This window comes from Ciconia boyciana, chromosome 12, assembly GCF_034638445.1.
Source record: "Ciconia boyciana chromosome 12, ASM3463844v1, whole genome shotgun sequence".
NCBI classification, from domain to species: Eukaryota; Metazoa; Chordata; class Aves; order Ciconiiformes; family Ciconiidae; genus Ciconia; species Ciconia boyciana.
The window spans coordinates 11,404,132-11,421,380 of record NC_132945.1 but is presented as its reverse complement, the minus strand read 5'-3'; the positions used below and the strand labels follow the sequence as shown (position 1 = coordinate 11,421,380).

Below are 17,249 nucleotides of genomic sequence, written 5' to 3'. Positions count from 1 at the left end.
TTAAGTACCACACTATAAAAGAAGTATTGGAGGCATGTTTCACAACTATGGGGTTCATGGAGTATCCATTAAGCACAGGCCTTTAGGCCAGAACTGAGACTAAGACCAGCTTTCTGCAGTGATGCACTCACCAGCATTGAGGAGTGAGGGGATAGCAGCACAGCGAATCAGGTCCTCCAGCAGCAAGCACTGACGGGCAATGAGAATGGCAACAAAGGTGGCCAAGGAATCATGGAAAGATAAGTCACTGACCTGGAAGAGAGGAGACCAGCCAGTGATCACAACAGCCTCTGCCTCATTCCCTCTGTCAGCAATTCCTCAGCTTGTCTAGAAGCTGGGGGGTAGAAGGACCCATAACCCCAGGTCAATGTCCATGATCAGCCCAGGCTGCAACAAACACCAAAAGGTAGCCCCAGTATTCAAAACCTTTCCCCTGTCCTCAGAAGACAAAGCCTCCATCCCTTGTTCATTTCTGCCTTCTCCCAAAGGATCCCTCCACTCCTGCTTCAGTTCCTTTTCCCCTTTTGAATGTTTGCACTTGCATCAACATTGCAGAGGAGATCATTGAAGCCACAGGTCCCGTTATTAGAGGAACAGCACAAAGCTTTGAGCACACCCAGCCACTCGGCACTTAGAGACTTGCAGTAGCCAGTTAGCTCAGCACACAGGATAGCAATGTCGTTCACCCTGTTAAATAATGAAAAAAGCAGAGGGTCAACTTTGCTACTTATGCACGCCATCAGGTCAGTGATTCTCTAAGGGACCCCAGCCTTGGCTCCTCCTTCCTCACACCCCAAGACAGCCAAGGAATGGCTACTGGCTTTCTTACCCTCACCTAAAGATTTTATTATCTCAGTAGAACAATGAAAGTTCTGCCTCTCACCTGTCTGGATCATGGTGTCCCACACACACATGCATAAGTGCATTACAGACAAAACTGTAGCGGTTGGCTGGGTTTTCATTGAGGCTCTTGCCCAGGTTGGTGTATGTAAAGTTATGTGCAGATGGATTTTCAATAGTGTCAATCATGAACTCTGGTTCCCATAGCATGTTGGAGTCAGATGGCTCAACATTGCAGTAGATTGTGTTCTTCACTTTGGAGCAGAAGTCACTAAACAGGACAAGAAAGAGATTAGGAACACAAAAAACTAAGCTTCCACCGAACTCTGACAAGCAAAGCAATCCTGTGCAAGACAAGTCCTCCCTGGGCAAGAACATGTGGAAACTCAAGATCACTGTGTACCAACAAAGACTCTCCCAAAAGAGTGAAGCTGGTTCTTTGTTGTGGAAGCACCTGAAAGTTACCTGTGGGCTCAGTGTACATAGCATGGGAATGGCTATTCCAGATCAGATCAGGAAAACTCCTAGCTCAGCCCTTGGTGTCAGAACAATTGATGCCCAGGGAAGAGTTTAAGAGCAAGGCAGGCATGTGGCAATACTGCTCCAGCATCCTTCCCCACCCTGCTGCAACTTAGGGCTCACAGATTTTCAGAGTTAAAGATAATGCTCTCCTCAACAGATTTTCCTCCTGCAAGTTTGTCCACCTACTTTTTGAATCCAGTAGATTCTTGATGTTCACAACATGGAATGAGTTCCATGTTAACTATGAGAGCTATGAATTTTATTCTTTTGTTCTGAACCTACCATTTGTTATTTTCTATTCATTCCTTTTTGTGCTTGTATTGTAAGACATGAACATTCAGTTTATTTTCCATATCAACCAGAACTTTACAAACTTCTACCATTCCCCCTCAGTCCTCCTCTTCTGTGGGGAGAAAATTCAGTTCCTCATAAGTCAGTCATTCCAAACCTCCGGTCATCTATCCACTCACCCTCCTTTGGGCCTAACTCCACTACATGCTTTTTGGAGTCTGTTGTCCCAAACCACAAAGCACAATTGTACCATGACTTAAATGGTGGCCTAATGATGCTCTCTGGTCTGTTCTTCATTCCTTTCCAAACAATACCTAACATTTAATTTGCTTTTTGATTGTTACTGAACACTATGATGACATTTTCAATTATGTATCTGTTGCAGCTCAAAGATCCTTTATCCGACCGGTAGTATATATCCATCATTACATAAGAGTTTGGAAGGGAACAAGAACAAGAATCCTTTGTGCACTATTTTGTGTTTAACAACACTAAACTTCATCTACCAGTTTATCACCTGGTCACCATCACTGCGCCCTACTACAACAATCTGCAGCCAACTTCTATTGTTATATGATGAATAACAGTTATATGAAAAGTTTTGATATCACCACTCATACAACTTCCGATGTGTAGAACAGCACAAGCACCAGAGTCCTATGGGACGCCTCAGGGAGGGATCACCCTCAAAAGACAAACTCCTTCCCAACCCCTTGTGTCGCATCTCTAACCTATTGTTTGCCTGCTAGAGGATATTCCCTTTTATCTGTGGCCATTTACTTCAAAGCCTTGATGAACAGCTTTTGGGAATTCAGTTAGACTAACATCAGGTTTCTCATTTCCGTACGTATGATGACTCCTTCAAAGAACTCCAATGCACCTGTGACCACAGCACTCCCTCTTGCTCTCAATTCAGTCCAGAGAGAGACTTCAAAGGCTCTCAGCAGCCAGGAGTTTAGCCAGCTGACACCAAGGCACAAGCCACTCTCACAGCCCCTCAATGGGGGGTAACACTGAGGGTTATATGTCCCTATGGCATGCCTGCACTGGAAACACTAATAGGGAGCAGGGGCTGCGAGAGAAGACAAAGTGAAGAACTGTACTGGAAAACAGGGCTGTCAGGAGAATTACCCCTTCACAGGATCATGTAAGCAAAAAGCCAGGGAGATCTGTGAACTCCATCTCTGGGTTACTAAGGGAGGACCTCCACAGGGAGCTGGTGGGGGGACAGTTCCCAAGAGAAGAACTGCAAGGGGCAGAAGGCCACAGAGTAAAGTAAGCCCACAGGACAGAGCCTGGGGGCAATATCAGCAGAGCAGAACCTGAAGAGCCAACAGGGGCAGAACATGGATAAGAAGTGCAAAGTAGCACAGGAACAAACCCAGAACCAAGCAGAGCAGGTTCAGAAGCAGTCCAAGGATTATTAGGGAGCTGAGCACAAGCAGAGAACAACCTTTAGGATGAACTGCTCAGTCATCAGAGTTTGGTAGGAACAGACCTCTCTACTTCTGTCCTCTAGGAGTAGGGTAAGAACACACCTGTGGAGGTGCAGAGAACTACTGAAGGCAATTTACCAAAAACAACTTGACAATCTAAGAGTCAAGATTATACACTGCATCATTACTGCCTGTAAAACAGGCACTAGTCCCAAGACTTCAGTGCCCCGTTGAGAGGATCTCAGGGACAATCTCATCAAACAAGATCACAAGCAAAGCTTAAGCCAAGGTGCTACACTGATCAGCACCCACTGCATCCCACCTGCCTCAGACTCACCTAAAGAGCTCCCCAAATTTACTTTTGAGGTGACTGCAGGAAGTATACAGGTCGTAGAGATAGGCCAGGATACAGCGCTCTGCTGAGGAGCCATCTGAGCGGTTCATGCCATGTTTCACCACCCCACACAGACTGTATAGAGACAAAAAAATGCTGCAGCAACACAGATCTGAAGGAATAACCTCATTACATAGATATCTTCCTGAGCTCACAGCAACAGTGCTCACTGGGTAACATATCCCATCCCCCACAAATTCTGTAAGCTGAACCCTCAGGCACAAAGTTGCTGCCTTTTAGGAAGGACACAGATATATCCCTGCCCCTTACAAGCCCCCAGAAGATACGTTACTTCCTTCCGCACAGTGAGGGGAAGATTCCCTTACCCTTCGAAGACCTGAGCCATCTGGTCCTGGTTCAATATAAGGCAGGAGTGGTAGTGCCGCAGCACAGCCACAATGCACAGGCACAAGCTGGTGGTGTAGCTGCCAACAAGGTCGGAGGATTTCAACAGCAGTTCTGCCTCCACCACGCTCAGTTCATTCAGCAACTGCACCCAATGACAGAAAAACCCTTCAACAGCCACAGGGGTAAGGTGCGGTCAGAAATGGAGCAGGCACACCACACCCACAGCCTACAGGACCTGCCAGGAAAGGGACCGGCAGGCACTTTCTGCCTAGAGATGTACCCCTGGAACAGCTGGCACCCTGTACTTAGGCACAATGTCTCACTCTGGCAGTACAAGTGCTGGGGTATCAGAAGGCAATTGGGATATGGCCACACATAGTATCAGGCAGCTTGTTTGGTAATTCTGTCCTGCATAAATCTCACTTGGCTCCCTTTTTAAGGGCTAACAGCCTCAATTCCATCAGCAACCATAGCAAGGCTTCAAGAAACACCTGGCACAAGCTGCAGAAACAGCAACAGGATTTTAGCAGGATCCAGAAGGCAGCCTGCGCTGCCACGTGCCAAGGATCTTTCAGGGGAGCAAGGTGGGAGAGTTGCCAGAGACAGATGATCTCCTTCCCACTCAGAACAAGGCCTTGCTGCAGCCAGGGACAGAGATGCAATGCAAGTCCTTTGGAGACAACCCTGAAGCCTCTGGAAGAATAATCCTCAGAACAGAACATGTAAGACTATCTGCCACAAACAACCTATTCCTAACAGCTGCAGCCCAGGAGCACCACAATGACCACCTCCAATCTGACCACCTCCATGACACAGGTCAGAGAGTCACTAGCGATCCCAGGAGCAGCCCAACTATCGCAGCACAGATCTGCTGCCTTTCAGGCTGATGAATCCCTCCCCAGGAAGCATCTGAGCACGCTGCGCCTACCTGGATGGCAAAGTCAATAAGACCACTGATATTGAGTGAATACTCCATCAAGTCAAATATGAACTGCACATGCTGTACCAGAGGCAGGTGGTATGACATTCCCAAGGCAAAGCTGGTGATCTGTTCCAAGACATTGCGAGATACCTGCAAGTGCAAGACAACACATAGTACTATCTCCCCTTGCAGAAGTCCCTCAGCAGGCCCATCTCCCTCTCCCTCCAGGAATCTGCTCTCAATAACGCAAAGGGACACAGTCAGGGCCCAAGAAGGACAGCAGTCTTGAAAGTTTCATACCTGAGATGTGACTTGGTGCTGATCAAAGTGAGAAAGGTGCTGGAACTTTGCAAAGATATCTTCAGCTGTTGGGAATGCTTCTGGTTTGCTCTTTTTCCGCTTCTGGCCTTCCTCTCCACCTACCAAAGTTGGGAGGATCAGAAAACAGTATTAGGCTACCTTCCTCATCAGAGGAGGACTAGACATCAGCTATCAGCACCTGCCAGTCCCTCAGCAAGACATGCAGCATAGCCAAAAAAGCCTGAGTCCCAGACCTTAAGCTGATAATGACCATCCTGAATTCAAAACAATAAACTGCTGAGGAAGGAATTCCTAACCTGAGAATGACAGTAGGGTTAACATCTAGTTTATCCCAAGCAAAGGTACTCCTTGGAAGGGGAAAACACTTTCTCTCTCGATTTAGAGGTACACTGATTCCCTGATGAGAACAGGCATTCTGGATTGGAAATGTTCAGCCTCAAAATTTCTTTGTTAGAACACCCCATTGTTTAAAGAATCATCTTTCTACCACATTTCAAGTTGCCTTTCAGGAATCAGACTAAGAGAAAAAAAATTGTAGTCAGATTCTCAGCTGATGGAAGTCAGAGGCTTTCTATTGATTTTGACACAGCTATCCAAATTTCCCATCCTATGCATTTAGCACATGCCCCAGGGATAACGGCATGCTACATTTAATCAAGGTCTTTGCCAAATATACATAGGCAAAGTCCTCTTTGCTTCTTGTGCAAGGATCTAAATGCAAGAACTAAAGAAAATAAAATTTGAAAAGCCAAAGTTTTGGCCAGGGTCTCACTCTGAACCTGTTATGACTTAACCCTCTTCTGAAGAAAAGTTCAATTAAACAGATATTGTCAGCAGGAAACCAATTGTCTTGCCAGTTAGTATGTTTGGGAACAGAGCACCATTCCAGAGTCTCAGTGACTGATACAGCTTACCAAACACTGCAGGTTATATAAAATCCTTTCACTGTGAGAGTCCAGACAAAGGAGCCAGCCAACTGGAAAGACACTCCTACTTCAGAAAGGAGTGGCTCAAGCTCTACTAACCTGTCTCTGCAGTGCTCTTTCTGTTTAAGACTTTTAGAATGTCTTTGGTTATTTTCTTGATCGTATGCCGAGCATCGTCGCGTTGTTTTCCAACCCCAAACAGAACTACCAACCGTTGGTTACACTCATGACTGCATGACTCCTCCTAGGGAGCCAAAAGAGACAACTGCATTAGCAACTGTAACGCTGAATGCTTTAATCTTGTTTCAACATCTGGATTTCTTAAAGGAAAAGGAAAGCTTCATCTCAGAAGTTGCTCTGGGAGTAAGCAAGGAGACATCTTAAGTAGATCACCTCCTGCAGCAGTGCAGGAAAGCATGACTGCTCCTTACCCACCCACAGCAGTACTGCAGGGAAACACAGCAGCCTCATGACCAGAGCACAAGGCAGCAACAGGGGAGCTGTTATGAGCAGGTCTCATACCTGAGGAATAGGAAAGTGTGTTGCATACTGGATGTGCCGAGGCTGGTCATACAGGGATGCTAGCATTCCTTCCACAGACTTATCCTTCAGCAGAGGCTTTGCTTCCTTTTCAGGATCTGGTTTCTCAGGAGAAGGGCTGGCTTTAGATTCACAATGCATTGGAGGAGAAAACATCTAGGGAGATGTAAGAACAAGAAAAGGTAGTTAGGGAACATGGTCATGCAACAGTGAAGATTGTTGAAGGAAGGTACATCTGCTCAGGCCTAAAAAGGAGCAGGAAGAGGGAGGGCTGGAGAACATCCGGTTCTTAGGGCAATGACCAAGGCAACGTGCTAAGACACTATTCCCATTTCTGCTTCTGGTCCATGTTGTATATTGAGTTAAAAACAACAGGAAATAAATAACCATGACTTAGGATTTTGGGAACAACCACCTCCACAGAACAAGCAAGGATCCTGGGAAAGCCACATAGCTCTGCACATCACACCTACTTAACATGTAACCTTGAAAGGCCAGAAATGACTGGATGAATGTAGGTACTCAGGGATTTTTCAACCACCACAAGTTATTTTTATTACTAAGTGCTTCAAAACATTCTGCAACCATGACCTATGCCCATAAACATTATGAAGAACTGTAAAACTGAAGAAGTACTGAAGGCCACACAGTACGATGATAGCAGACCTGTGTCTTCTCCCAGGTCATCAAGAAAACCCCTGCCAACAGTAAGTGGTCACTCCCAGTCTCCTGGTGCTATCATGGTCATCCATTTCCCATCCACTTCCAAGCAGCCCACTTCTTACTCTGCCCGAACACTGGGCTGGCAGTGGCCAGAGCGTAGGAGATCCCAGGAATGACTGGGACTCACTCTATTCTGACAGACCTGACCTGCATAAACAGGTTATATGGACCTTTTTGCAGTGTCAGCTGCCTTACAACCCAGCTACTTCCAGCATACTGGCTTTACAGTAGAGAGGGAGTACTCACACAAAAGCAAGGCACATGCTTGTCCCTGGTTCCACTACAACATACTGACCTACTCACTGAGTAGCAGATAGAAAATGCAGGAACATACCGAAAAGTCTGTCTTCTCCATGTCATCAAAGAGCATGCTGGAGTTGTGGTCGATGTCCATGGGCTCAGAAAGACCTGTGTCCTGGGAACAGACAGCTTTACATCTCAGTGATGCACCAGGGAACAAGAGAGTATTTGTTTACTACAGCACTCAATGGCCATGCTGGACAGTTAGAGCAGCATGCCAACACACCCATGGTGCCTGACAAGTTGGAGCCTAATACACTGCAAACATCATGGACAGGCGTCACACAGCACCTCATGATATGCTGCTTTGAGCAATGCAAGATTTTCCTATCTACCCCTTTACATTCTGCAGGCCCTTTCCAGCCACTTAGAGCACAGCCTTCTACTTTTGAAACTGAAATGTTAAGGAAATAGGTTGAGGGAAGGAGAAGCATGAGTCACTGGTACATCCTCCAGCAGGTAATAGCAAGGAGGCTGCAAAGCTCGTAAAAACAGGCAAGCACAACACTGGGACATGTACAGGAGGGCCGTGGTGCTTGTGCTCTCACCTCTAACTTGATGCCACTGTTTCCCTCCATCTCCTTCCTGTCGTGCTCCTCAGCAGGGTCATCGAAAGGTGAGGGCGGGCGAGGCCCATGAGAATCCATGGCAAGATCACCCCGGGAGATGAGCGTGCACATGTAGATGTTGTGAGAGAAGACATCATGTCGGATGAGCTCACAGAACAGCAGCACCAGGTTAAAGAACTCCACCTTCTCATTTTCCTTCCCAGGATCAGCTGAAAGGACAGCACAGACAGTCAGGGCTATCAGAGTCCTTCTGCAACACTCTGAGCAACACCAGCCACCTAACCTAGGGCTAGAGAAAGTATTTCCAGATATCTCAACATAGTAAGTGACTGATAAACAGTTCTGAGATTACAGCAGGGACTAGAAGCAGAAAGCCCAGTTTCAACAGGTGGCAATTAGGCAAGTCAAAAGCTCTCCAGTTAGTCTCACAGACCAGAAGCATAGGACTTTAGCCTGGAAGTGCCTGGAAGTTGCCTGCATCATTCAGAGTTGTATCTTGTCCCCCTTAATCTGTTTGCAGTACTTCCACTGAGAGACTATTCCAGAGCTTTGTCACTTACTAGTTAGAAACCTCCCTCTAGTTCTTGGCCTGAATTAATTCCTGATTAGGCTATACTCATTTATTCTTGGCCAATGCTCTGTTAACAGAAGTGCTTCTGCATTATCTTTCTGTCATCTGGCCCTCCAGGCTGCTTTCCCTCCCTCTCTAAGGTATGCTCTGGATTGCAAAGAAGCCAGAGAGAGAATTTACATACATCCAAGACCTACACACAAGAGAACAGCACACAAATTCAAAGTTTGCAGGAGAGAGAAAGCTAGAAACTGGGAGACCACAGGTTCTTATTACATACTTAGCATAGGAGCTTGAGTGTCAAGGAACTGCATAAGGACATCCTGAAAGACAGGAGCACTGGCTGCTGAGAGAGAGCCCGAGGAGATGGAGCCCTTCTCATCCACGACTTCAGAGTCCCCACATCTCTGTAGAAACAGAAAAAAGTACCAACTGCTGTCAGAGAGGAGAAACTCACTATCCATAAACCCCAAAAAAGAAGTCTTCAAGAGACTTTTCCTATCTTGCACTTACAGGAAAGCCACCACACACGTTTCTGTAAGCTAATTCACAGTCTCCAAGCATGCCAGTACTTCCACACCGCAATCAACTGTCTTCAAACGTACACAAGAAATGGGATACATGCCATCCCACAGGCTCACTCATTTATGACCTATTTTGGGTTAGACGGAGCAAATGCCATAATTAACAGCACCAGTGTTAAGAGGCATTGTGCTGCTCAGCCTTTGCCTTTCAGTGTAATAGTTAGATAATGGTAGTTAGGTAGCCTCTGCTCTCCTTTACCGCTGCTAGCCTTCCAGGACTAAGGACTTACCTCAGCCTCTATCTCTGCTTGACGCTTCTCGAGGAGCTTGGCCACGACCATAGCCCTGTGACGTCCAGACCGTTTATAGCTGACAGCCCACTCGCACAGCAAGGCCACCACTGCATCATCATCTGGGGAGATCTGTTGAGATATAAGCACTACAGTGAGAATCTGAGCCAAACAGAAGAGGTGAGCAGTCCTAAGGCTTCAGGTTGGATATAACAGTGAGTCTACTTCTAGTAGAGCACAGCCTGAAGACTGCTACATTCCCCTCTTCCTAACATGGAGGACAGATGTCAAGCTAGAGCCCTCCTGCTTTGTCTCTGCTTTGACTCCACTTTGCAACATGAGGTGATCCACAGCCCTTGACAAATCTCCAGGCTGGCTTTGCTTCAGAAAATCATGTCTCTTCCAGCAGCACATATATGGAGTGCTAATCTTAACACAGAGTGAAACACAGCTTCTCGACAGCATTATACAAAGTATGCAAACTACCAGTCCTGCAGCTCACTTCCAGGAACCAATGCAGTATTGGTTGCACTATGGTCCTGCACATCATAAATATGTCACCTCCCAGGCTAAGAGGAACTTGAACTGTGTACTCCCAGGAAGCAGCTGCCAGCCCAGAATTTGACAAGGCTAGCATTTCCTTCTCTCAGACACATAGCATGTCTTTATCATCAATCTGCTATCCAGACTGATGTCTTCCATCAGGAGACTCCCCTCAGTTAGCTATGTGGATTCTTTCAAGCTTACACAGTTGTTAGCATAGACTTTCTAGAGCACAGACCCCCTAATTCTCACTTTAGTACCTCCCTAACTTAAGGCTGCACAAAATCCTTTTCAATGGAGATCACATCTCTTGGCCAAAGGCCACTACCTAGTCAGCTCTCTGCAGACAGAGGACAGTAACCGTGGAATATAAACAAGAATATAGCCACGTCCAAGACCAGGGCCTAGCAGCAAAGTCCCAAGGCACCTCATGACTGTCTTTGGTTGGACCCAGCCCAAATATCCTGTTATACAAGGAATCCAAAGAGTTGCTGAAGTCAGATCTTTCAAAGCTGTGACTGTCCAGAACTTCTAAAGTGTGCAAGACACGGCCAATAGTGAAACCTAGAAGAGAACAGAGAAGCGAAATGTGTATTTGGCAACTGGTACAACAGACTCTGGAGCAAAAGTTTGTGTGAGCTCATTGCTCAGGAGACTGCCTAAGGAAAGCTGTACCACTCAAGCAAGGGTCCACCTAGCTTAGTATCCTGACTCTCACAGCAGCCAACAGCAGATGTTAGGGGAAAGCATCAGAACATGGCACGTATACAAGATGTAGTTCTCTTGTACATGTTTCCAGCTTCCAGTAACAGAAACTCCCCCTATACCTGAGGAAATGCACCCATGCAAGATTTTGCACTGGAAAAAAAAAAAAAGAGCCATTTGGGTTTGGTTTTTTTCACTACTGACAGTAAACACCAATGGCAGCAAACCAGAAAAATATCAAAGACAACAGCCAGACAGGAGGTTTCTCAGGGTAACACATGGAACAAGGGGAGAGAAACTCTAACCTACAGCAAGTTACCTGCTGTGGTTTCCTGGCACTTGTCAAATGACCAGCGAACCTCCACAGCCTGGCCACGTTCCTTTATCTGCTGCTCAATTTCACGCAGCTTTGCCCGAACCTAGAAGCAACGGACTTGTGTAAACATACAAAAGGATGTCTTAGAAGTCCTGTGTACAAAATTATCAGAAAACAAAGAGAGTGACAGTAATTCTACTCAAGGTTAGATTTTGCCTGTCTTCCAAGGACATCACTGTCTTGCTTATAGCAGAATAGGAGCAGTTAATTCCTTGGGAGTGAGACAGCATCTCCAGCTCTGCTTATCACACAACATGAAAAGAAAATCCTGAAGGATCTAAGATACAGCTATTATCCTGGACCAGAAGAGTTCCCTTTTTTGAAAGCTGCTCACCTGCTGTGTAAAGGCTGAATTCCCTCCTGGCATGGGCAAGTTGGATGGGGCTATAGGCAGGTGGTCCAATGGAGAGCCGGTCTTTATCCTGCTATCAGTCAATGAGTAATGCCACACAAGGGCACTTGGGCAACACAAAATTATACTCTGCAACAGATAGAAAAGTCAGTATCATTGAGCAAATCAAGGTCAAAACAATTAAGTTAGATTACCTTCTACAGAAATAACCACTCTTTTACCCTACTGACCAGGCATTCACCATCCTGTATACATATTTACTATTTGGGTTTTTTTTGTTCTAAGCTCTGAAAGAGTCTTTGGGCTAAAAACCATACAAGAGTAGAAAGGAGTGAACTAGTATTTTTGCTGCACTGAGTTTCTTGCCCTAGGTACGCTTAGGAAGCAAAGATCAGAGTTCCACGTTATCCAAAAGCAACAACACGTTGCTGCAGAGCTCCCTGCTACTTCTAAACAGAACTTATTTTCTACAACTCACACCATCAATGCACAATCCAACCCTCGTGGTCCAGCAGCAGCATTTACATTAGTGACTTACAGCCCCCATCAAGAGTAAAATGTGAGAAGAAATATGAGTCAACAGACCCAAACTCATTATACTATATTATTTAATAATTAAAGTATGATTATAATAACAATACTATTATATATGCGTTTTCATTCTTTTACAATCTTGTATAGACACCCACACAAACACAGACAAAACTTCACTGAACAATTCCTAGGATACACCCCTACAGCTTCTGGCTCACAAGAAGCCAGACATTAAGACAGACAGCCAAGGCTGTTTTAAACACTCAAACCAAAGAATCCATCATATCTCAAGAACATTTGAGCAAAGGTTAATTATATACACTATTATATACACTATATGCACTAGAAATGCATCTGTTTCCAGCCTGACTTTACCCAGCTCCAACTTCCAACCACTAGATCTTATTTTGCCTTAGCCTTATCTACTATCTGCAGACCAGATTTGTAGATCTTCTATCAGAAGAGCTCTTCTGAGACATACTAAAAAAGATCAGACCACCATTAATCAATTTGAACTTTTTAAGCAGGTTGTGTTCAAACCCCAAATCAGCCAAATCTTTGAGGTGTATATGTTCATATATTTTCCCTAAACAAAGCTCCGCAAACAAAGGATTTTTATGTTTTAAAAGACATGTTTTATCACACAGAAACTAGAAAAAACAACCTAAACTTTTTAAACTGAAAATTACCAAGAAAGACTTAATAGGAATACAAAGGGGTTATTTATAACCCCTGCATTGCTCTCTAGCCCTTGCAGACAGATCTCTACTTCTAGCCAACTGTGCTCTAGGAATTTTCTTTCTACCCTGTTTGAGAGCTGGCTGGCTGCTTCTTGATCCTGTCAGGCCTCCTTGACCTCAAGTTTCTCTGTTGACCTGCAGGTTCCCAAGCTCTGTGCTCTCTTCCTCTCCACCCCCTGCTCCACCCTGCACTCTGGAATCTCCTCTGCTTTAACGTGCTCCTTTCCTCCCCTGGAAGGGACAATCTCCACTCCTTCTGCAGGGACCCACCTGACCTAGTCACTCTCCTCTTGTAGGAGAAAGACACAACCACGCACATACATGCTGAACAGAACTCACAAGGACAGTAGGGACTGAGTCCCACAGTGACACAACTAGCATTTGCCCTTCAAATGTCCATAAACAAGGCTTCAGAAACATTGCCCTTTTACCACAGGTAAGGTTTAATCAATTTCAAGTATAAAGATTATGAGTTTAGAGTCATTCCTTTTCATAGCCTGCTGCCACTCCTGGGGAGAGTGGTCTGCCTAAACCATTAAAGTTCTTCCATAAAGAAGCACAGAGGGGGTGGTTTTTGTGTGTGCTGGTTGTTTGGTTTGAAGGGGTGGGTTTGGTTTGGTCTGTGGGGGTGGGTTTTTCTGATGAGGGGTTCTTTGTTTTTAAGAGCTCACAAAATTACAAACCACCCTTTCAGTTCTGGCATAATTTCCTTTCCTAGATGACAACCTGTTACTGACATATGCAAAATGAAATAACCCCTTCTTTCTCATCCCCTCTTCTGCAAAGCCTTCCCAGCCATCTGGGGCACCTGTGAATAGAGCAAAAGGCTCTATTCCAACCCATTTTTCTTGCAAGTCTGCAAGTCAGTCAAGGGCACTGCTACAGCACTGATGTCTGGTACAAAAGCTCTGCAACATATCAGCAAAGACCTACCCTTTGACAATCACGGTTTGACATTTCTGTACTCAGGAAGTTGCTGACTCAGATTGTAATGATTTTTCTGTGATGGCATACAATATAAACTGTTCCTGTTGACCCCACTATCACCAACCACTACTCAAACGTACCTGGAGGATGCAGCTGAGCCCATACACCACTGGCCGGTGCTGGGGGCATAGCAGTAAGTCACTGAAAGGGCTGGGAGGAGGATTCCCTGCAGCTGGCTGAGGGGTGGGAGTTGAAGGAAGAGCATTCCCTGTCTGCGCAGACAGGATGTGGGGTGGGTGCCCGCCAGCACCATCCAGTTGCATAGCAAGCCTGCGGGTGCAGAAGTAGGCCAGACGTCTGGACAGGTATGCAGACTGCACAAACTCTCCAGAGTACTGTAGGGAAGAGGGTGGGGGGGGGGAAAACATCCGCATTACAAGCAACACAAGAGAAACCCTTGACCCTCCCAAAGTAGTATATGGTGTGGCACTGCCTTGTAGATACAGTCCCTTTTTACAGAGAGCTCCTTAGCATCATCAATCACCCACTGGCTACTAAGCATCAGAAAAAGCCTTTAAATGCTCTATGGCAAAGACTTCATGTATCAAAATGTACCCACACCCAGCCTTCCCAGGGCTTCAAAGGTCTGCCTAGAATCTGTTGCAACAGAAAGAAAAGCAGTTTCCATATAGTGGTGCACAATGAGTCCAACTATCACAGCTATGACATAGGCAGGGATTACCAAGTCCAGTGCAGGGAAACAGGGTAAAAGAGAAAGAAACAGAAGAGAGCAGGATAAAAAGGTATCCTTGCATGAGCTAAAAAGGATGCTCAGAGGGACACTCCCTAGTGTTCTCAGTGCAAAATAGCTCATCATCCCTCAGGTGATAAGAAGGGGACTGACAACAGCGAAGTCAGCACTCTCCTGAAGCAAGCCGGGTACATATTTCTCACCCGCAGCAGCAGGGGTAGGAGCATTTTCAGAAATTCATCTTCTCCTGACCGTATCTTCTCAAAGCACTCAAGGACCCATGTCAGGAATTCATGCCGGTCCAGCATGCCATCCTGCACATAAAGGCAGAGCAAATGGACAAAAGCTGAAGCAACATTCACTAAGGAAAGGTAGAGCAGCAGCAGCTGCTTGCTTTCTATAACTGGAAATAACTCTAGAAGTTTGCACAGTTCTGTACTACCCCTGTTCTACTACTGAGCTCAAAACTGCATCCAGCCCTAACATTCTATTCACAGAAAGAGAATATTCTGCAAAAGTAAATCACTTTGCATCCACTTCCTCTAGCCCTCCTCTGCTACGCCCCCACCCAGCAGCCCCCTCCAGTCCCTCACCTGGAACATGAACATAGCTAGTTTCTCATTGTAGTCCCACTGCTTCAAAGCTTGTTCCACTTCCTGGGGCATTGGCCCAGACGGTGAACCACAGCCTTGCCCTGGGAGCTGTCTATAGAACTCTGCAACTTTCTGCAGCTGCTCTGACAGGTACTTGGTGATGATCTGTGTCCATTCTGGAGAAGAGGAAACAGGTTAGCAACAAGCGCCGTGATAAACAGAAGCAGGAAAGAACCAGGCTGGTGCACAGGTGGAAACCCAAAAAAGTTCCTGGCATTTGAAAAGGACGGAAAGATAAAGAAAGAAAAGTAAGTGCCACATTAGCTTTATTTGTGGCCTGGGGGTGGTAGGGAGGAAGAGGCACCCACAGAAATAGGGAACAAGGGGAAAGACTTCTGTGTTTGGGGGGCAGGGTTACTTTGTACAAGAAAAGCTGGGAAGAAAGATTCCTCAGCTGCAGTTGTTGAGAATTAGCAGGTGAAGAGAAGAGGCTTTCCAGCGGGGAGCAGTGTTAGGCCAGCCTGGTTTAGCATCCTCAATAATCTGACAGACGGCAGAAACGCTGGAAACACTTCAACTCTGAACTTGTTCTTAATCTCTTACAGATATCAGTGTAAAGCCATGATCAACGATTTTTTAAAATAATTGTTTTTACTAAAACCTAACCATATAAGAGACAAAGTGACAGCATGATTACGCTCCTCTGGGACAATGCAGATGGCAAAATATGCAAGAACATGAAACAAACAACACTTACAGAGTCAGCAGTAGGACAAACACCCAAAACAACAGGAAAGTAAATGGAATAAATATATGTAACAAACCAATCAACCTCCAGAAACAGAGTTAAGAAGTCTGTGTAATTTTTATACCAAAGATAAACAAGAAGGAAAAAAAAAAAAGTATCCACGGACTTCAGCTGCTAATACTGCTTTTCAAAGGAGTGTGGTCAGGTCCTGTAGTCACAGCCATACAAACCAGAAAACAGCCAGGGGAGCTCTCCTAGACCGCAGCAATCTGGAGCAGGCCAGGATGCAAAGGATGTTAGATATGGGATCCAGTAAGGCTTAATAAAATTGGAATCACAAGCAGGGAATAACATACTGGAATTCTCTGAGAAACGTACTTACTCACTTGAGAAGAAGCTAACCAGTCATCGCTAAATTATAATGTTTACAGTCTTTGTACGGTAAGAAAAAAAACAGGCTATACAGCAGAGGAGCACAGTAGAACTTAACAGGGAGAAAGAAGAGGTAGGCTCTCAGGAAGTATTTGTGGCTGGTAAGACCTATTTTTCAACAGTGTACTCGCACAGGCGGCCCCTGTTGTTTTAGACAGTTAGGCACATCAGAGAGCTAGGACTTATCAGCAGGAAACAAGTTTATATGGATTTCCAGGCTACCTCTTACTATTCAAGAGCAGGCTGAGAAGGAAACATCTGGGATGGACAAAACCAGTGCTCTACACAAAGCGCTTACCAATGAAGGGATCAATGACATGACGCTTTTTCACCTTGGTTTCTGTGATGGCAGCATAATAGGCACAAGTCATTTTGATGAGCCAGGCTGCTCTCATTACTGGAACAGTGTATTTCGCCAAATAACCGAAGACCTCTTCCTTCTTGCTAAAGATGGGCACCTGTAACAGAATTGAGAGGGAGAATTGCAACCAAGGACTTAGATGGGAACTATTCCAAAGCAACTACACATGCTGTAGGTGCTGCAAGCTGTGAAAAAGGTAAAAAGGGAAAAGGTACTGTGTTGCTCTCTGTATCTCAAAAAACCTACTGCAAGAATTCACCTCTGGTCAGAAAGCAACAGTACCAGAGCTGCATTTCAGTATAAACAGAAACAAAACAAATTGAAAGAAGACAGAAAACATAATTACATCACTGTAAATCCACACCCTGAATCCTGCAAACAGCTTTGAGGATATACTCCAGAGAGGATATAAACAACTACAAAAGGTACAGACTAAGAACTGAGTCAGAAACACAGAGTATCTACTGTACAGACTGAAGATAAAGACTCTTCATTTTGTAAACAAAACAGAGTGCTTACAAAAGTCTTGTAATATCATGAGTAGCCAACAGAAGACTGTGAGAAACAGGGAATTGAGTACCATAGTAGGAAGGAATTCATTAATCCAAGATTCAAAATTCAAGACACAACATGGGAGGATACCAGTGAAATCATCAGACTGCAGATCTAT

At 45.3% G+C, this 17,249-nt stretch overlaps 1 protein-coding gene across 3 annotated transcripts in view; it reads right to left on the bottom strand.

The window, feature by feature from the left end:
- The window catches only part of MED12 (mediator complex subunit 12), a 37,853-nt gene that overhangs the window by 17,563 nt on the left and 3,041 nt on the right, over window positions 1-17,249 (bottom strand). For all 3 annotated transcript variants that reach the window (XM_072876757.1, XM_072876758.1, XM_072876756.1), the window contains exons 4-23: window positions 16,517-16,676; window positions 15,039-15,214; window positions 14,649-14,759; window positions 13,835-14,089; window positions 11,476-11,622; window positions 11,085-11,184; window positions 10,488-10,624; window positions 9,518-9,649; window positions 8,984-9,110; window positions 8,112-8,341; window positions 7,598-7,678; window positions 6,523-6,696; window positions 6,100-6,244; window positions 5,054-5,172; window positions 4,760-4,903; window positions 3,810-3,973; window positions 3,427-3,558; window positions 884-1,111; window positions 543-687; window positions 132-252 (exon numbers count right to left, since the gene is read on the bottom strand). In XM_072876757.1, coding sequence (XP_072732858.1) covers window positions 132-252; window positions 543-687; window positions 884-1,111; window positions 3,427-3,558; window positions 3,810-3,973; window positions 4,760-4,903; window positions 5,054-5,172; window positions 6,100-6,244; window positions 6,523-6,696; window positions 7,598-7,678; window positions 8,112-8,341; window positions 8,984-9,110; window positions 9,518-9,649; window positions 10,488-10,624; window positions 11,085-11,184; window positions 11,476-11,622; window positions 13,835-14,089; window positions 14,649-14,759; window positions 15,039-15,214; window positions 16,517-16,676 — 3,028 coding nt within the window. The remainder of the gene's footprint in view (window positions 1-131; window positions 253-542; window positions 688-883; window positions 1,112-3,426; window positions 3,559-3,809; window positions 3,974-4,759; window positions 4,904-5,053; window positions 5,173-6,099; window positions 6,245-6,522; window positions 6,697-7,597; window positions 7,679-8,111; window positions 8,342-8,983; window positions 9,111-9,517; window positions 9,650-10,487; window positions 10,625-11,084; window positions 11,185-11,475; window positions 11,623-13,834; window positions 14,090-14,648; window positions 14,760-15,038; window positions 15,215-16,516; window positions 16,677-17,249) is intronic.